General features: G+C 41.6%; 1 protein-coding gene across 1 annotated transcript in view; it reads left to right on the top strand.

The window, feature by feature from the left end:
* Window positions 1–1,216: 1,216 nt before the first annotated feature.
* DOCK5 (dedicator of cytokinesis 5) overlaps window positions 1,217–24,965 on the top strand; it is a 79,822-nt gene continuing 56,073 nt past the window's right edge. The window contains exons 1-2 of the mRNA XM_059831392.1: window positions 1,217–1,259; window positions 18,766–18,900. Coding sequence (XP_059687375.1) covers window positions 1,217–1,259; window positions 18,766–18,900 — 178 coding nt within the window. The remainder of the gene's footprint in view (window positions 1,260–18,765; window positions 18,901–24,965) is intronic.

Below are 24,965 nucleotides of genomic sequence, written 5' to 3'. Positions count from 1 at the left end.
AAACACAGGTGGGAGAGTCGGTAGTATGGAAAGCTGTTCTGGACACGCAAGAGGGATGCAGGCTGGGAATCAGAGAGAGATGAAGTGACCTGCCCAGGGCACCACAACACCTGAGCAGTAGAGCTACCCCTCATGCTTCTCACTTGTAAAATAATAAAAAATATTATCTCCCCAGATTTTCATGGTTTAGTGCAATTAAACAGGTGGTTAGGTTTTAAAATATGCTGAGTGATCACAGCTCTCATTACTTTCCATGAGAGATGGGCATACAGCAACGATCAGGCACTAATGAAAATCAGATCTAGTTACTTACAGCCCCAGAGAGATGATGAAAACCTGTATCTCCTCAGTTTGGACCTTTGTAAAGAATCTGCCACCGTGATTTGCAATGGTGCTGCTTAATTAAGGGTATAAGTAGTAGGTGTTACTGAATATCCCTCTCCCAGGCACTTTACCCTGGCACAGCTGACATAAGTACAGAAGCCAGCCAGTCTGGTTCAGGTCAGAATGTCAGACCTGCCTTGCAGGATCCAGGTACGTACACAGCTTGTGTCCCTCTGTCACCAATTTGAAATACTTTATCAAGTCCCCATCCACGAGACTGAAGTCAAGTGGAGGTTTACGTCATCGCGTGCCAAGTCAATCTCACAAACAAGAACATTGCGTCTTTTGCAAAGTGCAGTCCTGTGACTGTTTTTCCAGATGCCTGGAGTACTTTTAAAATAACCCTTTTGTTTTCTTAATTATTAATGAATTACTTTTTCAAAATCGGTATTTATGCTAACAGTGGGAAAATGTCTGCACGCTTATACATCAGTACACTAAGGAGCAGTAATGGGAACCATAAGCCCCAGCCGCCCGCCCTCCCCATTAGTGCTTTCTGCAGTGTTCGTCTTTATTTCTCCCCCGTGCCCCATCAGCACCTTGCAGCAGCACCGGCGAGCGCAGGGCGCCGTTCCCCGGGGCGGGGCGGGCCGGGAGCAGGTGATCCCCGCCGGGGCGGGGAGAGCCGCCTCCTTCCCCCCCTCCCTCCCTCTCCCCGCTCGGCGCTGCGCGGCGCGGCGGGGGAGGCAGGAAAGTTGGGCGGCTGCCGGGAAGTTTCGTAGCATGGCGGAGCGGCCCGGGGCGCCCGGCCCCAGGCAGCGCGGCGGGGCGGCGGCGGGCGAGCGGCCGCGCTGAGCCGAGCCGCGCCGCGGGGAAGCGCCCGCCCGCCGGCATGGCCCGCTGGATCCCCACCAAGCGGGAGAAGTACGGGGTCGGTGAGTGCCAGCCCGGGCCGCTCGGACACCCCCGCCCCGGGCGCCCCTTCCCCGCTCGCCGTGCCTCCCCTCCCCTCCGCTCCGCTCCGCTCCTGCCTGTGCGCCGCCCCGCGTCCCCTCCCGGGAGCCTCCTCTCCCCCCGGTCGCGGCGCTCGGCTTCCCCGCGCCGCCGCTGCCCAGTCCCCGGTTTCCCCGCACCGCACGTTCATTTGCTTCCCCCGTCTAGAGTCGTTCCTTTTCTTTCGCACACCCTTGAGTCGTTTCTTCTCCACACCCTTTCGCAAATTCTGTCCTTTTTTTCAGTTTGTGCTCTTTTCCACGTTCGGGTTTCAGTGGGTGTTCACTCTTTGAACCCTTAGGGATGGAAGCAGTGGTGCGTGTCCGCTTCACGCCCTGGGAGCTCTGGGTTTCTGGAATCCTGCAAGTTCGGGACTGAACTTTGTAATTTTGCATCTCCAGCATGTTTTACAGTGAAGAGTGCTCTAACAGCAGCAAAAATGAAGATGTGGATAGAAAAAGCGATGACAGGATAAGATGTCTGTGATGAGCGAATTCAGGACTGGGGGTGACACCTTTGCAGGGGATGGACATCTTGACATAGGGCGAGGAATGGTGAAAGCTTGTCTGACACCTCGTACCTTCTGCCCTGTCCTCTTCATGTTTAAAGCGAGCTTGTTGAATGCTGGCTCGCTTTTCTCTGGGAGGAACATAACTAATGGCGTTGCTGATAAGCTCTCGTTTTTTTGATAGTGTGACATACTGAAAACCACACAATTTTGAGGTTGCTTGTGGGAATTGGGCAGGGAACAAAAGGCAGGAAGCCACTAATGACACAACTTCTGATAGTTTATTTTAATGAAGAGTGATCTTCTGTGCCCCTTGTGTTCCACAGTGGACTTCCTGATGTGAGAAAAATTTTTAATTTCATGCTTGCAAAGTGTTAATTGCCCCAGTTCCCAAGAGGTTGTTCATTCAAGTTCAGTCCATGAGTTTAAAGGTGAAGAACCTCATCCTGCACAATTTTTCATAGAGTGAATTTGAAAGAAGTTACCCACTTGACTTCAAAGTGGCTTTGCAGAGAGGCAGCCCACTTCTTGCAGGACTGTAGCTTAAGCGTCAGAGATATTATACGCAGCACAACCTTATCTAGTTTCTGCTCAGGCAGCCAGGAGGGTGTGGAGTATTGTATGCCCTGAACTTTGTTTCTTTCTGTGTAGGTAACAGCCCAGGCTGTTTATATATGGGAGCCTATATGTATGGCTTGGTGAGATTACTCTGAGCGTCAGGAATTTAAGAATTTTGGTATTATAATCAAGCTATATAATACTAGTATGATTGGCTGTGCTAGATTATGGTGGGGTTTTTTTAAGCACACCTTTGAGCAAGGCTCTTCTGCCTTGAGAATGGCCTTGGGCAGTAGGATGAATCAGAGGCACTCCTCTAGCTTCCTTTCCATTAGCTTCCGGGGTGAGTTTTTTGTGCTGGCTTGAGCCAACTGCTGATTATGACAGCTCCTCTCCCAGAAAGGGCACTGGCTTGTGAGTAAGCAGGGTGGAGGGAAAAACTGCCTCTTCCCTTATGTTACTGATCAAAAAGTGTGCTGGTGGGAAGCATCCCCTTACTTCTGTCTGTTCAGACAGCTGTGTGAAGAAGATACTTATTTCCCCTGTATGCAGACATGTGGACCAAACTGACACAGAGTCCGTAATGCTCTTGCATTTAATTTGCAGCCAGAACTGATAGGGTCAATCCACAGGCAGTAAACAGAATTACTTATGCAGTGTCTAGCTTTATCAGACAGTGTTTGATACATGGCATTAATGGAACTGTGATTTTGTCGATTTGATGTTTGCAGACTTGCCAGTTTCCTATCTACAGTTGCATCCTGTGCTGTGTTCAAGCTTTGCACCCAGGTACCTCATTGGTTTTGTGCTTAATTTGAAGAAGTTGATGAGGATTGAGAGGGAAGTGTGAGCTTCTTGGGCCGTTAATCTGCCTGCTAGCCAAGGTGCCTGGTAGTACCAAATATGAAGGTGGTTGTAAGGAGGGTAGTGCCACGGATTTGTATGATATAGGCCATTAGATGGTAACAACTTCCATTCACTGGTAGTATGGGTAAAACAATAGTTGTGAATTGTAAAAGAAAGAACACACACGTTGTGGCTGTTAGTTATCTGTGCTTTGGAAACTAATATAGAACTATTTGCCTTTATTTTAAACACGACCCTGTAAATCATACCAATGCAGTAAGAAATTCCAAGAAGTAAACTGTGTGATTCAGTGTCACTTGTCTGATTTTTGCATTTCAGTTCAGAATGGTTTATCTCCTGGATTATATTCTACAGATTTGTTGATTGTGATTTGCTGCCTTCTAGTTTTGTCCTCAGTTGGTTAAACCTGCAGACTGCTACCTTTTAGCATGGACAATACAGATGGCATATGGGCTGAGTTTGAAATGGCAGACAGCAGAGACTGCAAGATTGGAAATTGTAGCATTTTTAGGGAAGCATACATGAGAGACAAATGGCTTGCAGTTTCTCACTTGCAATGAATTTTCAGCCCAGTAACAGATAGGATTTGGGAAGCTTCAGCCTTGTAGAGGGACAAAACCGCCACTGATCATCTGATGGACAACATCTTGCCTCTTTTAGCAACAGGATTTTCTGGATCTCACAAAGCTTCCTTCCAACATGCTTCATCTCTAATTTTGGAAGGAAAGATACTATCTGGTGCATCTTCCTTGAAAGCTGGTCAGTTTTAGGGCCAGACTAAATGAAGTAACCTATTCTTGGTTAAGTGCTTCTCTCAAAAAGAAGGTGTCATTTGCAGGATGCCTTTCATGCAGACTCTTTTCAGTCAAAAGAGTGTGCTCTGAAGGAAAGAATACCTGAATGACTCCCCACAATTTTTAACTTTTATTATCTGCTTGTTTTAAAATTATTAACTTGGAGCATAAGGAATCAACAACGTAATTATTTTCTTTTTCACTGACAGTAACACGGGCTTGCATTAACTTCAACTTAAGTATTACACTTCAGTTGTAAAAGCAATTCTTTAATCATCATCTGTTCTTGTGTCCTTTGTGGATTAGAGAAGACTGTATGAATGGTTTCAGTACCAACTATGAGAGAATCTGGAGTCTGTGGAATCATAAGCTATTCTATGCTGGTGTAAATCCAGGCTGCTACCACAACAAGCAATCGGACCCCTTTTTCTGGGTCCTTCCTCCAGGCAGTAGCAGTGTGGTAAGCCAGGTCAGGGAACTGGCCCAGCTCAAAACCAATTCAGAAATGAAAAGCGCTGAGTTTTCAGCCAGAACAGTTTCCATGTGACTGTAATGATGCATCAGGTACGCGCATGCTTTATATATCACCTTTGACTAACAGGATCTGCAGTGTTTGTTTATAATTACGTAGTTGGATCTGTGTATGCACCTATTGTTCAGCCAATCCAGAAATCTGGTCTTCCAGAATAAGAAATTATTAACTGAAGTTTTATTGAAAGAGCTTGGAGACATGAGATCCGGAATAGTTTGCATTTTGGTGAAGAGGGTGGCTTGCACCTGGATGCACTGGTATGACTATCTCCTGCAAGGTCAGTTTACCCTTATTTTTGGGGTAGTAGCTGTTTTGTAGAGCTTGTATGGTAGGACTGGGGAAGGACCAGGCAGATTATCGTGGCTGGTCCTCTGCAGTTGCAGGTGATAATGGACCATTCACTCTACATACCGCAAAATGCTTCAACCCAACAACACACTTGGAGCTTGCAGCAAAACTGAAAGCCACAAATTGTGATGTTCTGCTTAGAAGGAGCAAGTGAAAGCTTAAACGGTATTTGTTGCCTATGATTTCTCTGAATTGTTAAGTGTATAAATTAAAATATTATTATAAGCCCACAAAAAACTTCACTGGTCAGTGAGGTATATCAATGCATTGTTTGTATATTAGTAATCTTTATAGGCTCCGAGTTAAACCAGAGTCATGTCTTGTTTAGAAAATGTCTTAAAACATGGGTTGAAGGGAAGCTATTTAAACAAAGTGGTTCAGTCCCTCTGTGGAAAGTGTTTCCATCTAGTGCATTTTTAAAGGCAGGGGGCTGGGAGGGAAGGGTTGAGAAACTTTTGGGCAGCTTTAATTCCCAAGCTTTCCCTGCCTCTTCACATCCCATTCCAGGGATTCCCATTTTGCACTTCAAGTATGCAGATACATGGGTGGCTATTTGAAAGGGGATGGCTTGATTTGATCTGGTTCCAAAAGAAGTGTGGCCACTTGCTATGGCTAAAATACCTTTGCCATGTTACCAATAGAAACTGTTACAGTGGCAAATAGCAGTCTTTGAGTTTCAATCTATCACCGTTTACTTTGCTGGTTTTTTTCTTTTTGAATAGATTTTTTTTTTTTTTTTTTTTTTTTTTTTTTTTTTTTTTTTGGTGAACTGACAAGTAATTACCCCTAATAGTTATTGGTGGCCTTTTAAACCCATTACATTTTTCCCTGCTGGAGGGACCGGAGCATGGGACTATTCTTGTCGCAAAGAAGTATTTACTTTGTTGAAATACCATGCGGTGGTTGAGTTACAATCAGCTGCGTCATGTCTTAGGAATGGCAGTAATTTTTCAAATGTAAACCAGTGCCTGCCGGCTACGTTTGTGATTTATGTGAGCAGAAATGCAGAGGATCAGAGAGGAAGGGAGAGTGCTGCAGAATAAGATTTTCTTACTAATGGTTTGATTTGTGATAACTTCTGATACGCTGGGCCATCAGGTCTTGGCTTCCTGTTCAAACCTCGTACATCTTCTGCAAAGTTGTCTTGAAATACAGTCTGTGATCAAAGGAGTTTCATGGTACTGGTAGTAGTACATCATGTCAAATTAGAGCAAAATTCATATTTGTTTCAACTTGCTGCTTGCGTTATGCCTACCGTTCCTGCAGAACGCTTCCACCTTGAAACTTAAGTCTGCCGTTGTGCAGCAGGTTCCTGACAAGGGGTCTAGAAGGATGGAAGAGCCCATCCCCACTGCAGAAGTGACTGTCTTCCTTTTTATTGATAGAAGCACTCTATAACTACTCATTTTTTCCCCTCCATTTGTTTTATTATGATTTGTGTCTAAAAATTGTCATGTTGGTGGCAATACCAACAAAACTTTCAATAGGGAACAGTAAAACCTTGGCATTGTTGACAGCAAAAAGTTTTGAAACTTCAGAGTAGTATACGACACAGTATTTAGTTCCCCAATTTTTACTGCTGTGTCAACAGTTTATTTGATGTGAAAGTTGGCTGTGCTACTTCTGGCTTCCATAGTCCTTTCTATTTTTTGTTAACCCGTATTAGCCCGAGTCTGTCTTCTCTTACTTTTGGTGATTACTACTCTACTCCTTAAGTAGTTCCCTGTGAAACTAATCCTGTGAACTTCAAAGGCATTGCTGACATGAACAAGACTTGTAACCATTCCTTTTCTTATTCTTACTTTGAAAAACAATATTTCTAGAAGTGTCTTGTGACTTTGGGGGCTTTAGCTCTTGGGTATCTACCTTGAAACATCACCAACAGTCCTGATGTTTAGGTACTACCATACAGTTCATCTCACTAACAATCACACCCCTTTATGGAGGCTCCATATCCTCTCTTGAGGCATCCAGAACTGCTAGTTGCCTTCTAGAGTTTTGGCTGAGCTGTCTCCTGCTGATGAGATGTGGGTGGGCCTAATTGTTCAGCGGTGTCAAGAGGCTGTAAGTACCAGCTTCCGCTAGAGCTGGGTGTGCCGACCAGTTCTGAATTTCGCACCAGTCTCTTGCATATTCTTGTGGTTCTCCTTTTGGCATAGGACTGTATTTGCTAACGCAACTGCAGATAGGAACTATGGAAATTAAAAGCAAAATAATAGAAGTTCATAAACGAAAAAACTTAAACCAGTAGGATATTGATCAAGAAGCAGTAAATGTATAATAATCTTTCCCTATCATTCAAAAGTTGAAAAATGTACACCCCTTCTACATGCAAGCTTGCCAAAGCTCCTTTAATTGAAAGTCAACTTTTTTTTTTTCTTCCTGCTATTTAACTTGCACTTAACTTGACTGGTAGGACATTTCTTTCAATTAGTGCTTTTAGGGGAAAAAATCTTATTTTTGCTAGCACGTTAAAGATACAACCATGGCCAAGCTTAAAACTTCCTTAGTCCAAAGTCATAAACACATTTATTTCCTTGCTACCAGAATGAGACTTTTTTCAGGTCCAATGCATTTAGCTTATTACTGAATGCCTAAAATACTGTAATGAGTTCTGGTGCATTTGCCGGGAAACGTGTGCTAATAAAACTGGAACGTAAGTATGAATTACGAAACAACTTTCTAGGTGGCCAGTTCATGGTTGCCTTCAAAAACTGAAGATGTTACAGAGTGCTAGTTGGACCAGTTGCTTAAATGATAAAAATGTCTTTTTGGTACAGTACAGACTGTACCTCCTAGGAAGATTGCCCAAGAATAGAGGGGGGAGCATTGTTTAAAGGATTAATTGCTCTGGCAGCCTCTTGAAGCTTTCAGATAGGTGTCTGGCACATTGTCAGAATGTATCTAAAAAAAGTAGTGATCTGGGGAGATTATTCTTTGGCCACTTCTTATACTCTCAGATTTTTGGAGGTGTTGCTGCAATAAAAGTGGACCTCATTCTGGAAAGTGCTGAATCTGGTCAAAAAGTTCATTGAGATACAATGGAGATAATAATAGTTTTTTGCTCTTGGGAAGCTTGGTACTTTGATCCTCCGTAATAATAAAACAGTTTATAACTTCAGCTCTAAAGTTCTAATGCTGTTTCAGAATATCATGAGCAAATAGTGGCCAATTAGTTCTGAAAGAGCACTTTTTTCTTTTTTTTTAAATGAAAGAGTAAGTAGCTTAAATATTAGAGACCTGATTCTTGCAGCATTTCCATTCTCATTGCTGTGATGATGTAGTGGGGACTTCAAGCTGCAGAGGGATGGAGCTTAACGTAAAGGAATAAAGGAGCTCTAGAAAATGAAGGGAAAGCTGCAGTGCATGGTACCCGGTTCCAAATTCTTTCTCTCCTTGTATCTTATGCAGTTTAATTAAAACTGACCTGCTTACTGCAGATTTGGGAGCAGTTTGTTCTTTGTTCTTGACAACAAAGGGATCAATATTCTTGTTGGGCTGTTTTCCTTCCAGAGTAAGACCCTTAATTCCCAGCCAAGATTTCCTGTTCCTCCTTTCACCACTATTCCCCTGTTTGCCATTTGCTTGTTACCTGAGATAGGTGGCCAGATAAAAATGCTTTGGAATTAAAGGTCTCTGGAAATGCGAAACTGCATATCTCGCTATGCAGTGCCACTTCTCTGATTGGGGCTATGTCATTTTGCAAACATGAATCAATGAAACCACAGGCATCCATTACGGGAGAGTAATCTGTTACGAAGCCTGTGTGGAGTGAGAAGGACCGAAGGTACAGAGGCCGATTGAAATCCCTATGGTTATGCGTTATGCATTGTAGAAATTCTACTTGTGTTAGCCCTGCCAGCCTGAATTAGCTCAAGTGCTGGTGTCCATAGAGGTGCTATCCAGTGAAGGTAGAGTTTTTTGGCAGCATGTCCCAAGTTTCTTAAAATGCAGTGGGCCAAGCCATGCTATGACTTCTGCAAATTGTGGGAGAGCTTGTCTGTCTCTTTCTGAGCACATGGATGGAGAGGGGAAGGTGTTGGAGGCCTGAGAACGTTGTGCAAAAATTTATGGCTGTAATTCTGGTGGGTTACATTTGCAGCTGATGAAATGGGATCCCTTAGCTTTATATTCTGTATCAGCTTGAGTTTAGGGTTGATACGTGTAAGTGTGATGCTAGCAAGAGACAATGCTGAAGTTTTAACTCAAGTGAACTTTACGGTGAAGACTAGCCTGTAGGCACAGTTGGACTCCATGCTCAAGTGTTTTGCCTCCTCTCATCTCTCCACCCTCACTCCCTCTGGAAGTAATGCATGCAGCAAAACTCATTAGATAGTAACGCTCGCAGTTCTGTACAGTAGTATTTCCAAGTTTTCTTTCTACTTCCTTTGATGTTTTTCCCAGTAAGAACTAGGACAGTAATTTCAAGCCAGTGGCAAATTAATTTAATTCTTTTGAAAGTGCCATACGCTTTCAAGTTGGGAATTAGCTGAGTAGTCCAATTTATCAAGTAATGGTTTTGGTTTTTTGCTTTTACAAACCTGCTTGAAAATTTCATTGCAAAAGTTACTCTTGTACTTAATGTATCCAAACATAAGTTGCACGTTTGCAGGCTTGGAGGAAAAAAAGGTGATTGCAGACAGTCTTGGTAAAATTCAGTTGCAATTGTATGCATATTGTAAATCAGAATCTGTTTCTTCACAGGCCATAAAAATGGAAACATTCAAAATCGGAGGTTACTTTTGTGAAAACTGGATTTCAAACTTCTAGTAGTAACAATATGCAGTTGTTAAAACTGGAGTGTAAGTACCGCGATACTCAGAAGGCTATAGGTATGAACCTCATCTTTTGTAGAGGGCAACCCAGAGAGTGGCTATATGCCCATTCTCTTCCAAGTCTTTCTCCAAAATGCACAATACAGGGAAGATGCACAATATTTTAAGTTTATTGAATTCTCATAATATCAATAGGCTAACCTGAATATAAACCAGATTCTGATTTCAGCTAAAGCCAATGTCAAAACGGTTGATTTCTGTGGTCATATGGTAGTTGAAGCAGTGTTATGGGGTTAGAACAATTGCTCTCAAGGATAAGACTATGGTTTAATGTGTTTTTGGGACAATACTAATCGTTCAGGCTAGATGTTAACTGCTCAAATTTCAAAGAGGCAGAATAAAGCTGCAGGGCTTGGAAGATATGCACCTTACAATATTATCAAGCACTCTTTAACCTAGTAAGATCTATAAGCCACCTGTCATTACGGTATCTAGTTCTCGTAGCCTCGCCAGTGGATGAAAAGTAACAGTCTTGTCTTGTATCCTGCATGTTGAGAAGGTCACTGTGTCACGGTGAAAGCAGTTGAACGTATATGTTGGTAAACGAATGAAGTACTTAAACACGCTAGGTAGATGTGTTTTGTGAAATTAGAGCTGGTAAAAGATGCAGCTTTGATAGCACCAGGATCTGAGGTTTCTCTGTAGCGCAGTAGTAACAACACCACTGGCAGCTGTTGCTGCACCTTTCCTCCTCCCTGAGCCAACTTTCTACTGCTCCGAATTGAGTACTGCTAAAACAGGAATGGCAATTTGGTGTCACTGGCTTCTTTTCTTTTGAGTCAACTGAAGGAGGGTTGGGTCAATGAAAACTGCAAGATCTTCCAGCAGCTGGGTTGAGAACCATTAAGTCAAGGAGCACCTTCCAGACCCAACAAGCAGTGTGTTGTCATCTTTTTGCACTTGGAAGCTGCTTTTGGCATGCGAGTTCCAAGTTGGGTACTCCTGCATCTGTTTGTTCTGCTTGAGCACTGACATGCTATTGCATGTTGTTTAGTTTCAATCAGCCAGACCTGAAACAGACTGTAGCCTTAAAAACTGTTTTACACTGTGGCTAACACATCATTATTTTATCTTCCCTGTTTATGTTTGAACACTGTTAGGCGGGTACCATTCTCACTGACTGCAGGAAGTAGATGGAGGCTGGTAATGCAGTGGGAACAAAAGCCAGGGGCATTCCTCTAAACCACAGCCTAGATAATCTTGCAGACAACCTTAAATGGTTGTTGTACAAAGATGTATCAAGGCAACCTAATAAAACTTCACAGAAGTGTGAATCTTCAAGAAGAGAGGCTAGGCTATTTTTTTTCTCCATCTGTGTATCTGCAAAAGGGGACATTTCATAGTGTTCCAAGGAGACTGGAATTGCAGGTCTAGGTTTTTGGGTTTTTTTGTTTTTTTTTTTATATCAAGCACTGGATTAAGCTGGGTGTAGTATATTCAGGAGGAGGCTGGCTCCTACACTGCGAATACTGATTTATTCCTCCATTGGCTCACAGCACTCCCCCTTACTCCAACATAAGCCGAGACAGCTAATGTAGATTAATTCTTTATCTGAGCTTAAAATCCCTAAGGGCCCTTTAGAGTGAAAATAATAAAAGGAAGTAGAGAGCCTAGTGAAGAAAATTACACAGCTAACGATTAGTGTATACGTTACCCACATGTAAAATAAAATGCATACTTACTATTATGTACTGTGACTCTGCTATGCATTATTCTGGTACGTGTTTTCAGGAAAATGGTTTAGAAAGTCACTGCATGTGTAAAAACAGCAGAACTTAAACTCCACGTTGAGATGGGTAGAAGGGAAAATTGGACTTTGGGAGATGGGGGGTATTCATGTAACTTTTGAGGTCGGAGTGGGTTATTGCAAATCCTAGAAGCTCAGAATTGAATTGATTCTCTAGTCAGCGGGTGAAGTCAAAGTGGGTTCTACCATAGCAGAATTTTGCCCAGGGTGTCTGTCTGTATGAATGCCTGTCTAAGGGTATTTGGAGAGACATGTTTTCTGGTGGTTTTCCTACTGTAGGTTTTCTTTGCCGTTGTTTTCCGACGCCCAGTTGAGAGGTGGCGGCAGAGGGGCCGAGACTTTAAAATTCTTCCGTCTGGGCAAAATGTGGCGCTACTTTAAAATGTGCACTTAGTGACAGAAAGAGAGATTTCAATACTTTTTTTCCAAGTGTCTAGCTGCTTGTATACAGCAAAGTCTGAGTTGGGACATCATGATGCTGTAACCAATGCACTGTAGCCTCACTCGCCTAGCCACTGACGTAAAAGTAAGTCCGGAAAAGTCACTGGTCATCAAGAAAACTTATTTTAGAGTCTCATCAGTATAACAGAGGGTTTCTCTGTGGTTCAGATCACAGAAGCAGCTACAGTTTGGCTGCTTCTACCCCAAGCACACTTAGAGAGAGACAAAACAGCTTATGCTGTGATGACATTATTGCTGGTATCCGAATCAGTGTATGTTTAGGATGTGTATCTCTGTCCTGTATTGCAGTATAGATGCACTCTGAGAACAGAATCTCCTTTATTTTCATACAGCTACTGTGGTATAAACACTTTGCAATAAATATTTGAGGGGAAGATGACTAATGGGAATTCTGCAGACATGAAAAGATGGAGATTATTTCTTTTTCCTTTATAATCAGTATGTCTCTTGCTTCAGCAGTTCCGAATCATCTCAGTTTGCCTGATCTGAATCTACTAAGAAACTCTAATTAAAATAGATGGGCTAATTTGTCATCGGGTCTGCCACTTGCTCCAGAGCATTGTTGTGGAACTGACTGTGGTTTTAGTCCGTAGAGTTTAAAGCCATAAGAGACCATTAGATCATCTAGTTGGAGCACTTGTGTAACGCTTGTGAAGCCATCCATATTCCCATGGGTTGAGGTTGTTAAGTTGTTTTTTTTCTCTAAAGCAATCCAGGCTTTAAGAGATTAAACCATTGATCCTAGAATCTGATCCAATCTATGATGGAGAGAGAGAGAGAGACAGAGAGAGAGACAGAGTCTGCAAAACCTTAGCTTATTTGCCTATCCCATCTCCAGGATAATATTCTGTTATTCAGAGGAAATCAGAAAAATCTTATCAGAGTTTTGGTCAACTATGCATCTGGCAGACACACTTCCTTGTCCTCGGCAGGTGAGCAGGTGACACCCTTATTTGGGTTTGGTTATTGGAATAGTCTTAGCTTGGAACTGCAAGTGTTGGATGCGTGTTGAGGACAGCGTTGATCTTCCTGCTTTTCTCATGGTTCTCAAAAGAAAGGAATTAATACAGAAACTGACAGCCACAGAATCCAAATCAGAAAGGCCATGCCATATTCTCCTGCATAGGCAGACTGTATAATTTCTCAGTTGATTTAATGCCCATTTTTAAGATAACCCAACTTAAAAATTTTAAGGATTAGTCCTTCCAAATGTATTCCTGTGTATGAGGTCAGCCTGAAACATTAAGTATACAAGATGTTCAAGGTCCACCTCTAGTTCATCAGGTGTTTGACTCTGAAGCCTAGTGATGGCTGTTAATTAAAGCATTTCCATCCGCGTAATCCTGTTATTCTGGATTATTTGCATTCAAAATGCTAAGCAGTGACTTGGAACTTTGTAGGATTGAGACTGAATGTCAGCATCAACCCATGCAGGAGTAGTAATTTTTTTCATAACAATCAGTTAATGTGCATGTTTCACAGTGTTGAACCATGACCGACTTTTTTTTTTTTTTTTTAAGTAGTCTGACCTATAAATCTTAATTATGCTATTCTCAATTTTTCAGACACAAATTCCTGGGAAGTTACAAGAACATTTTTGCTCAAACATCAAAAAGCCTTTGTTCCCATTAAGAATTAATTCCTTGGGCAGTTCCTTGTTTTTTAAATAAAGCCACTGTTTTTTTGGTTATATCTTGGCAACAGATAGCATACCAGGCTTCTCCAAATGGGGCTGTCCGGCATGAATGCCATTTCTTAATACATGGTTGTTGCAGCATAAAAGCACATACTTCTGTTTCCGTACAATAGTTTTTGACTCTTCAGTTGAAAGATGTAATGAGATGAAGTCTGGTTATTACAACACCACTGAATGTGATTCTTTGTTCAGAGGAAGCAAGGCACAGCCCTCTCCTATCAGATAGTGGCGAGGGCAGACTTCAGAGAAGTGGGACATGGTATTTGGAAGCGGTTATCGTGTCTTTGTAATGGGTGGAGGGGTGGTTATTTTGAGCCAAGTTAGAGATAATGGATCTTGCAGTGGCTGTGTTTTTCAGGCCAATAATCCACATTTCAAATGCATTTAAACAAGTTATTGAGGAAAGGATTCAATTTCATTCTGCTTTGGATTACACGTAAAATAGTATGTGCCAGTTTCTGCCTCATTCATTTTAGTTTCAGACATTTTTAGCTGAGCTTCCCGTGTAGAACAGTCTTGAAAACGAGTTACGGTCTTGTGGTTACAGTGGGTCTAGGAGTTAATATTTGGTTTTCATCTTTGAATATGCTGTAGATGAACAGTATGACATTCAGTTTCTCTGTCCTCAGTTTCTCTGCATGCAAAAGAGAACAACTGCTGCCTTTCTAACGTGCATCGGTGGTACTGTGTGAAAGGCACTGCATTAGTGCGGGAGGTCACTTGTCCCGATGCGTACTGGCTCTTTAAAGTGCGGCCAGATGTGTATGTGGCATCAGAGCTGACTGCACTGTCACCTTCCTTCCAAATGAACGTTGTTGGTAGGCACTGACACTGCTTTTGTGGAAACGTATGCCAAAACTCCCACTGGTTTCACTAAAAGCTAGATCAGGCTCAATGAGTTGCTGACAGACCTCTTGCAAATTAAGGCTTCTCCCAGGACTCTTGGACAATGTGAAGCTTTGTGGGTTTTCAAAGTGTGTTTTGGGGTTTGTTTTTGTTTAATAATTTTAATAATATAATTGTGCTTCTTCTCATTTCCTGCCCCGTGCATGACATTGAGGCTTCTTACTGTTTTTAAGTGGCACTGTCTGGTGTTTCACAGATCAAGAATGTGTGCTGTGATTAATCTTGTGCTTTCATACAACTGGAGGGAGTGGTATAACTAAACCTGCTCTTCCCATCATAACACTGCTGTGGGCCAGCCCACATCAAACTCCGTCCCTTCCCAGAAGCTTCCAGCTCACCGTTAGCTATTACTCAGAGCCCTGGCTACCCTGGAAAGCCCAGGCTATTTCAGGTTTCCTTTGCCACTTGTGTAGTATTTGCTTCTGGTGATGACTGTTGCGTGATCCTTCAGAACAGAGCAGTCTATCCCCCGACATCCAGCGTGCACACCCAGTTCTGCAATGCCTTTAGAGTTCCTTCCCGATCCATTTGGAGGAATCACCTTCTGCCCTGAAGCATGGAAATTGCTTCTCATTATCTACACCTAGATTACTCTGGCTGCTGTCATCGGTCATAAAGTTATCTGTTGCCCTTTTCAAACCAGCCCCAATGTTGACTCCTCTGACCTTCCGTCTCAATGAATTCCATAGGCTGGATGCATCGTTGGGAAAAAAAAAAAAATTCTTACTTTCCGCTAATCAAACTGGGAGACTGCTTTCATGTCAATTAAATAATACAATACATTGCCTGTAGTTATACTCAAAGAATATGATCATTAAAGCAAACCCAGTATCTCTTTCCTGTGGATCATGTTTTCCATCTCATCCTCTTTGTTTAGATTAAATTTGCGAGACTGCAGTGCTCCTTTTCTTTCAGGATGATAATAGGAACAGAATCACCGTTCCAAAGTGAATTTCAAGGACAAAATCTCAACTGAAGTTTAACTTGAAGGGAAAAGACTTAACTTCAGATATTGCTGTAAATCTGGGGACAAAAGTTGCTGCATTCTTCCTTTCTAGCTGCACTGTCAGGATTTTATATGAAGGATTTTTATTTTTTCATGCCATGACCATGTTTGTTATGCGCAGCTTCCTTTTTCTTTTAAGTCTGAAAGAGGTCAGATTAAATACACACAATGAAGAAGAGGCTAAGCGGTTCAAATAACTGCAGATGGACTCTTTCGGACAGGACTGACTTGAAGCAGCAGGAAGCATCAGTTGCAAACAGTAAAGCTCCCAGGGAAAATATGCCAGCAATTTGTCTTTTATAACCTTGTGCATAACCATTGGGTAGGAGATTTTATATACAGTGGCCCTCTGTTCTTGCTTAATTCAATCTAGCAAAGCAAGATACTGCAAATCTTGCCTTTTTTTGATGTGCAGTGGCAGAAGCGTGTTCCTTTAGCTTGTAAATGCTACACACTGAGATCTGAAACCTTTCTGGTGAAGCAGGGAGAGAGAAGGGAAGGGAACGGCAATGTTTAGTACTCTTGTGGCTGTTGTGATCCTTGAGGGGAAGGGAACTGCAGTGTTTAGTTCTCCCTCTTCTTGTGGCAGTTGTGCTCTTTGGTTTTGAATTAACTGTCTGTGTTCTCAAAAGAAAGGCTTGTCTGATGCCCGCCCACCTTTCTGTTAGACACTTGGTGCTGCTCAGACTGCTTTTGTCTGAAGCTAAAGCAGCAATTTATGGAAAAATACAGACTGGTATTTATATAATGTCTGTTTGTCCTAAAGAGATCCAAGGCGTCTAGAAATTGTATGTAGGAATCCCTATGTGTATAAGCACACGTGCATTTCTAAACAGCAGCCATTTCTCATGGAGAGCACAGCCACGAAACAGGAATCCCAAACAGCATTTTAAGACAGAAAGTAAGGCAGTCCAGCTGTAAGCACAGGAGGAAACTTAAGTAGACAGAATGTAATCAGCCAAGTTAGAAATTGGCTAAGACACTCTGCTTTAAATCTTCTAAGTCTGTTGACAGTGCTATAGGATTATTAATGTCCATAGACTGCTTGATGCCTGGACTTCACCTGAGGAGTGACACCTCCTGTGTAGCGCAGTGTCTCCGTAGCATGTTGTGGGCCAACAGTTCAGCAGTGACTTCAAAGGAAGCCTGGATTGTTTTATCCATCCACACCGCTTCCTGCTGCACCTTGGGGAGATGTGGAGATGTCCCATCCAAGCAATGGCTTGCAACGTCCCTGCTTAACATTAGCGATTTGGCAGGTTTACTGCAACAGAAGGCATGGCTGCAGGGAGTTTACTTTCCTTTGGGTCGGGCGCTGCACTTTTATGCTGTTCTCTGCAAACCCTTGCAGAATTATTTTCTGTATCTGGCAGAATGGTTTCTTTTTAACTGAATCAAATACGATATTAACCAGTTCTTCTGTCGATTTATGATCTCGGCATCTGTCAATACAAAGTAGTTCTTAATGGATTACTCTGATCTACTCTGGTGTACGTTCATGTTTGTCTTTGCTCATAAATGTTATACGAATTTTTCTGCTAAACTGTTGATGGGATTTCTTCTTTTGGGCCTATTTGGGGGCCTTTAAGGTGTCTAAACTGAATATCCAGATCACCAGTCAGTTTTTAATATCTTAGCTTACAACAGCATTGTGGGGAGGGAGAGGAAACTGGATGCTGAAGCAGCTAGGGCCTTAGGAGCAAGAGTCCAGTAACATTCCTGTAACCCTCTGGAAAACAATGTAATAGATTCATTGCATACTCTACCTGTATCTCTGGAGGCACTGAAGTTATGGTAGGCATGAATTAGGGCCACCGTGAACAAATGCTGCCCCTGCAGCTTAAGAAAATAAGTATCTGTTTGTGATCAGGGTCTATTTCAGATACTGCAGGGAATTCACATGGCCTGCCTACTTCTGTTGGATTATTTATAGTTACAATATTTGAAAGAAAGCTAGTATATGTGAGATAATTTCCGGTGTGGTAAGCCACAGTCATTTGTTTATGCTGGATCCTTGCCAGGAGGCAATATACCTCATCTTGACGGAAATGATAGGCATTTGATGAGAATTTCCTGACATAGGAGCTCAATTTTTATTTATTTATTTTTTTTTCAGAGAGAGTTCTTCAAATACAAACCCTCTGAAGTCTGAAGAATTTTCCCAAAGCTCCCTGAAAATGTTTGCATGATCTATTTGCCGCCTTTATAAAAATAGACATTGTGCTTACTTCACTAGTACATTTGCTTGGGGAACAGATTTGGAGACTTAAATACGACACTTATGTGTGTGAGAAGATTGCATTGCTGCATTTAAGATATGATCTGTACTAAACCAGTGTTGTAAATGAGTAAAATGATCTCATTTTGGTAGAGAAGTGGTCTGTTCTGACTTAGCCGATCAATTCATTGAACCATAGCGAAGCATTTTCCTAACTGCTTTGTCTTTTTACTTGCATTGGTCTGAAAGCAAATTCAGATTAAACTTTCTCATCTTGACAAGCCTCCAGCAGCTCTAAGGAGGGCTCTTCTGCTTTGCCTGGTGAAACTGTGCACCTCAAGAAAGTTCCAGAGAAAAGGCCCTTTAGAAGTGTGGGCTTCTGGACTTAATCCTATTCCCACTGGAAATCCGATAAGCATTCAGATTAGCTTTGTCTTTGGTAGGGATTAAATTTGCAGAGAATCTCAAGTTTTCGTGCTAAGATTTGTTCTTGTCTGGAAAGAGCCTTTAGTAGCAAGTAGTCTGAGGCATTTAATATAGAACAGTGGCATTTTTTCTTAGGACATCCAATTTATGTTGTTTTGCCAGTGCTTGTGAGTGCTACATTGCAGTTAGTCCTGTGAAACACTAATAAAAAATGACAATTACCTAATTGATCCATAACCTCTGCCTGGAGTAGTAGTGACCTTTGCTGGGCAGGTTGTCAGTAAAGTGGGAAGATGTAGCTTCTTAATATAGTGTCACAGATCTGTATTCTTAAAGGTAAAAGACAAACTTTGTTGGCTGTTAAGAGTAATGTTTCTTATCCTTGCAGGAACTGATGATAGAATCTGGAAATAGATAAGCTACATACTTTTCCAGTGTATTACATACACAGGATAGCTTAGTAACTTCATAGCGCTTTTTCAAAATCATAATCTGCCTTTGACAGGTGCCATGATACCAGATTTCAAGATCTGATTACCTCACAGCTTTCATGACTGTGTTTTTCATCTTTCCCTCCCCGCTGTTCCCCTTTTTAGCAATCTACAATTACGATGCTGTCCAAGATGTGGAGCTCTCCTTGCAAGTTGGCGATACTGTTCACATTTTGGAGATGTATGAAGGTAGGTTGCAGATCACTTCCAAGTACTTTGCAGGAGCTTTTGAAAGTAAATATAACAAATAAAGGGTTTTTTAAATAGTACAAATTTCAGATCTCCAATTTCAACTTCTGATAGGACCAGAAGCGCAAAAAAGCTCACTCTGTAGTGTTTGCTGTGTGCTCTTGACTTTTAAAATGGTGTTAAAAATACATAAAATACAGAAGCGGCAATCATATCTACACTGTTCCTGGCAGAGGTTTGTCAAGGTAAGATTTCACTAGCATCTCAAGGCAGCACTGCAAGAGAGAGAAACACTTACTTCTGGCTGTTCATTCTTGTTTTCACACCACGCCTGTTTACCTTGGCTCCTCCTTGTGCCAGGCCAAGTTCTTGTTTAGTCATGTGATGAACTGATCCAGCTGGAAAATAATATAATTTTTAAAAAAGCAGCTTTTAACTTGAATTACTTCTTTGATCTGAGACAACGGGGGCAGTGGATGAAAGAAAAGGAGAGGGCAGGTCTAATTGTTTCAAAAGTAATGTTGGTTTAAGCTGTAATATCATGAACTGGCATTGTATGTTTTAAAAAGTCTCCAGTTAGAGAGCTTCCGTGCTCTTTTTGGGGCTGTTACTCCCAGTACTTTACTGGGAAGTTTTTCAGAGTATGTACCTTAGTGTAAAATATCTTGCAGAAAGGAAAACAGAATTCCTATTTTAAACTAGATGAAAATGACACTTGTGTGTTTCATATTTACTTATTAAACTAGGCTGTTTAATGAATATTTCAATATTAGGAACGGAACACATCCATTTCGTTATTTTAAAGAATGTACTAGTCACTACTTCATTGGGAAGGCTCTCCAAAGTTTAAATACTCTTTCCAAAATATAAATTCAATCATTTTCACAAGCAGCATCAGCTTGAAAGACTCAGCCTACACAAACTCTTTAGTATCTCTGCTGGGAACAGCAAGCTGCTTGTTTAGCAAATTGTTCTTAGCCAATTGTTCTCTTTCCACTTCTCTTTGACCTTGACACTGGAAACAGCCAGCCAGTTCCTACATGTCAAAGCATGTCAAAGCAGATTATGTTGCTGATGTGTGTTTTTACACTGATGTGTGTGATAGTGGTGAGTGTGTTTGGCGGGGGGAGGGAGGGAGAAAGTACTATTACACATGGATTTTTTTCCCTAACTTATGAACTGGTTTTGCAAAAAGACACAAAGAAGAGGGATGAAAATTGCCCTCATGAAGAGGATGCATCTTGTACTGCCCAAAATGTTGGGGTATTTCTTTCTCTTTTTTTAAAGCAGCGTCATTGTTTAATCCTACTACTTGGTCTGTAATCAGCTGTTTAACAGAGAGACAGTCAAGAATAGGAAATGAATACCCAAATGATGGCATCCCCTTTTTTACGTGAAATGTCCCAGTTTGGAACTTCAGCCTGAGAAGATTGATTGTAAATTGTTTGGGAAATTGAATGTGTTTTGATTGTTTTCATATGCTGAGCCATCAGTGTGGCATCCTAGTTTGTGACTGAGGCACCTAGGAATTACTGCACTACAAGTAAACACTTTTCCTGGAAAGACCAGCCAAAAATTCAGGCCAGACATTTGTGAATCCAAAGGAGAAGATGCAGATCGTCTCTGAGATGGTAACTCTGCTGTGGGTCTGGTCTTATTTCCCATAAATTCATCTTAAAAAGTCCAAATTCTGATATTCTGTCTGCTTGGGAGGAAATTCTCATGTCATATTGTATCTATTTTTCTTTCTTTTGGGACATCAGCTTTCAGCTTTGTTTCCAGATATTTGTGGGTTGTGTTTTTGAGAAGTAGTGTTCTCACAAGAAGCCTTTTCTGTTTCTTCTCATGCTAATGATGTATACTTACAAATACAACTCCAGTCTGATAAAAGTAGTTTTTTTGTTCCACTAATCGCTGTTCTTATCTGGATACACAAGTCTCAATTTAGAAAAAGGTTCTATTTAACCAGGGTGTTGGCTTTGCAAGAAGAAAGGCTCAGAGATGCCTTGTGAGGTCCTTTTTTTAGTTGGTGTGTGTTATCCCTGCGGCTCTTGGCTGAGGGCGTTCCGTAGGCTATCGGTAACATTCTTCAGGGAATTAAGGGGGACTTTTTCAGGATTGTCCAGAGGCTCTCATGTAATGGTAATTGTCCTTGCTATTGTTCCCTACCTCAGGATGCAGAGGAGCATCTTTTGTGAGTTACCAGAAGGTTCTCGGGGCTGTTACACCACAGTTCGCTTCCGCTCTGTCAGTCATCTAGAACATGCCTTCCTTTTTCCTCCTGGTTGAAGTCAGCAGGTATTCATTCCTCAGCGTGTTCAGTGAAGGCACTCTGCCTATCACACAGCCTTCACTTGAAAGCTCTTTGTATTCTGCATCTGGGGTTTTGGCTGGCTCCGCTCTGTCTGTAAGAATTGAAGTGCACAGTTTGTTCCTTGACAGCGAGGCAGCAAGGTTGGAGCTTGTGCTGGATTTTGGTGTTAACAGTAAATGTTATCTGACTCTCAACCGGCTGAATAGCTTTGAGACATAACACTGATACAGCTAAGCCACTGGGGGAGGTGTGTGAGAAGCAAAGAGCAATAAATTGAATTAAAGTGCAAGCCAGAAGGTATGAATGCAGTTTGGTGCAGGCCTCTGTGCTACGCAAACTTCTAACGTTATGTGGCTTTGCCACAGACCGTAGTGTCTCGCAGACTCTTAAGGTGGAGTGCCTGCAGTCAGGTGCTGCTGTTGTATGGCCTGATGGCCTCACAATGAGAGAAAGCACCTTTAAATTGCAAAATCCCTGCTCATTTATGCTAGTGCGTGCTATCAGGAGTTAGAGGCCTGTTGCAAAGGCTGGAAGTCCTTGGAAAGTTGGCCAAATTTGGGGTGGCATTGCACTTTTGTTAGTAAAGCTTTCTTTTCCCATGCTCTAAACAGATGCTTTGCCTAATGATTTTTAAGTCCACAGCTAGGCTTGGATTGTGAGTGCACAAAGGAAGATAAGGGAGTGATAACATGGTAGATTGTCTGCTCATATTGCTGGACTGCAGCTTGCCTATGTCAAGGATTCATCAAAGGGTGATCATCCCTGTAAATGGTAGCTTCAACTTGGACAAAGTACACAACATTGAAGTGAAGGTCATCAGAGCTGAAACCACAGACTGAGCAGTTTGAACTAAAGGTTTCAAATATTTCTGGAAGGAGCTATAACGTGCTGAAGTCCAACGCAGCTCGAATCCGTGTAGGGACAACCGGACAGCTGTTTGCTATTGGGTTGAATAACTCCATAGTCTAGACTGTGCAGCATTTTCTTCAGTCCAGCAAAATGAAGATTGTGGCATACTGCGTCTTTGGTACTCTGCCATTAGGTGCAGTTGCAAGTGGGGTTTGCAGTGTAGATAGGGTCCAAATTTGCATATTCAGTGTTTTCCTTTGGGACTGATTTTAAATAACTTTTGAAATGTCTTAGTTGGGCTTCAAAGCATGCTTTGAAACACCATGGTGTATTTATTATACATGAAGATCTGGAGGATACCAGTTTTCTTAGACTTACCTTCCCTTTAAAACAAATACACATATACTGTCTGCAAAGCATGGTTTTGTTAGCTTAGGTGTCTTGGTCATGATATGCTCTTGTAAACTGCAAAGCAAGGGTTGGGTTTTTTTCCTCCTTTCTCTGGCTGTCTGGTTGCAGAAGGGCATGAGGTCTTTGTACAAAATTACTTTTTCCACTTGATAATAAGATAAGCAGTGTGTGCTTATCCTGTTGTTTGCCAAATATTGTCAGGACTGGGCATATCCTGTAAAATCCAAGAAAAGAAGGAAATTTGCTGCATCCAATATTTTAAAGGCTGCTTCAGTGCAGGATTCCCTCTGGGAATCTGTCCTTGAGTAGTGAGCTGGGGAGGATAATTTCTGTTTAGGGGAATCTTTTCTAATCTGCGGTATATATTATTATTTCATGCAAGCTGTGGGAAATAGCCAAATTGTGGATGGAAGGAATGTGTGCACACATACTGTGATTCCAATCAGTTTCTTCTCCTGATGAAAATGAGTTTGCATTGAATTTGTTCCTAGTTTCAGTCTTTTGTCTTTCCTCTGACCACTGTAGGTAAATGAAGCAATCCCCTGTTTTATTTCAGTCCAGTGGTGTATATTGTGGTACCGAGAGACAGTACGCTACAGCGGAAGACGAACAAAGACCTTGTGGTTAAGCACGTGACCTGGGATTGCATCACTGTGTATAACTTTTTGTCATCTATTGTAATTTGAATAATTTATCTTAGATTTTCTGATCTTCTACATACTGCATAAAATCCATTTAATGGAAGGTAAAATTGAGGACCTGTGTTCCATTAAAAAACCAAACTTTATGACATTTCTTTGCAAGACTCAGTCTGCTCTCCTTGCGTTCTTAATCAGATTTCAGTTTGAGACAGTGTTGTAGTAGCTGAAATTCTCCATGTCATCTTCAACTGAACAGCCTTTCTCCATTTAGCACATCTCTGCTTGGGGAAAGTACTTAAGAGAAACACGTAAATAGTCTTATCATTCTTCTGAAGCTTTAGCCAGATTTTGTTGGTTTGTTTTTTTTCAGAAGTCATCAGGTGATCAATTGACCACTGCCAAAAGCTTTTGTTCTTTTTAAAATTATGAATAAGATTATTGAAAATTGAAGCAGAATTATGAAAAAATTGCATGAGATGCTTGCTGAAATAGTTTTGCATAATAATATACAACATGCTTTTATGCAATGATTACAAAATATTTTACAGGAATGTGGTTAATGCCAAGAGGCTATTTTAAATATGAGGAAGCTGTCATATAGAAGGGCTGAGAGACGGTGTCAAATGGAATTGAAATCACTGGGAAAATATTCTTGTTAAATTCCGTGAGCTTTGTATCACACCCTAAATAACTTGTACTTGACCATTCAATTAATTACAACTTAGGTAAAAATAGAACCTAAATCTTCTCATCCCTAATCCAGTACCTTATCCATTGGTCCATAATCAATGTATAATCTTACCTTCACCCTGTGGAAGGAATGGAATTTCTTCTTTCCTAACTTACTACTGGAATATTGGGGTTTATGTGGTCAAGCTGATTCACCTTCTCATTGCTAGAGAAAGGGGACAAAACTGTGCTTAAAAGAAAAAAAAGACCAAATACCCACCCCACCCCCCCAAAAAAAAAAGCGCCGAACACAACAAAACAAAAAAACCACCCTAAGCTCTAATTTATCGTCGAGGGGTCTCAGATCCATGTTCCTCCTGGAACCGTCTTTGATAAATATATAAATACATGGGGGCTCATTAAGCGAGGCTTGCTTGAGGACGTAAGAAATACAGCCGTTTTTTCATATGCTTGCATTTCAGTCACCTTGAAATCAAAATACTGGTCAAACTGCAGGTGCTGAAGAGAGAAGAAACGTACATCTGAAAGTGACATATGCTTCTGAGTCTTGGGGATCACAGTTATTACTTCGTATCTTGTACTTTACTAGATCTTGTCAAGATAATACTGAGAAACGATATCTGTACCAGGGCAAGCAGTTCACGGTTGGGTTTTTTTGCCTTATCTAATAAAACATTCTCTTTCAGCCTTCCTTTGAAGGAAGGCATCAGACTGAGTCACAGAAGAAAATGAAGAACCTATACCATGTGGAACTCAAGCACAATCTATAGGTTGATTTGCACTTCATAGAAAACAAAATTTTAAAGAGGTGGAGTGGAATTGGACTTGGGACACTTGAATACATTTCTCTTTGCCAGATACATGCTATATGACCTTGGGCTGGTAGTTCTCCGTCCATTTCTGTGTCTCTGCCTCATCTGTCAAATGTAGCAGTAGTTCTGTGCTGTGTATATAACTTGTAAGCATTATGGAACAAGGATTGTCACTTTCAAAATGTACAGCGTGGAGTGGCCTGCTCTTCCATTGAGCCCTACGCGTACAACCCAAATGGATATGCAGAGTAGAATCGAGGGTGTCAGTTCGTGGTAGGAAGAGACGCCCTTCTGCCCTACTCTTAGGAACCAGGCCTCCTGCAAACAGAGCAGAGGTGTCTTCACAAT

Source organism: Gavia stellata, chromosome 31 (assembly GCF_030936135.1).
Source record: "Gavia stellata isolate bGavSte3 chromosome 31, bGavSte3.hap2, whole genome shotgun sequence".
Classification (NCBI taxonomy): Eukaryota; Metazoa; Chordata; class Aves; order Gaviiformes; family Gaviidae; genus Gavia; species Gavia stellata.
This window is presented reverse-complemented; position numbering and strand designations above follow the sequence as displayed.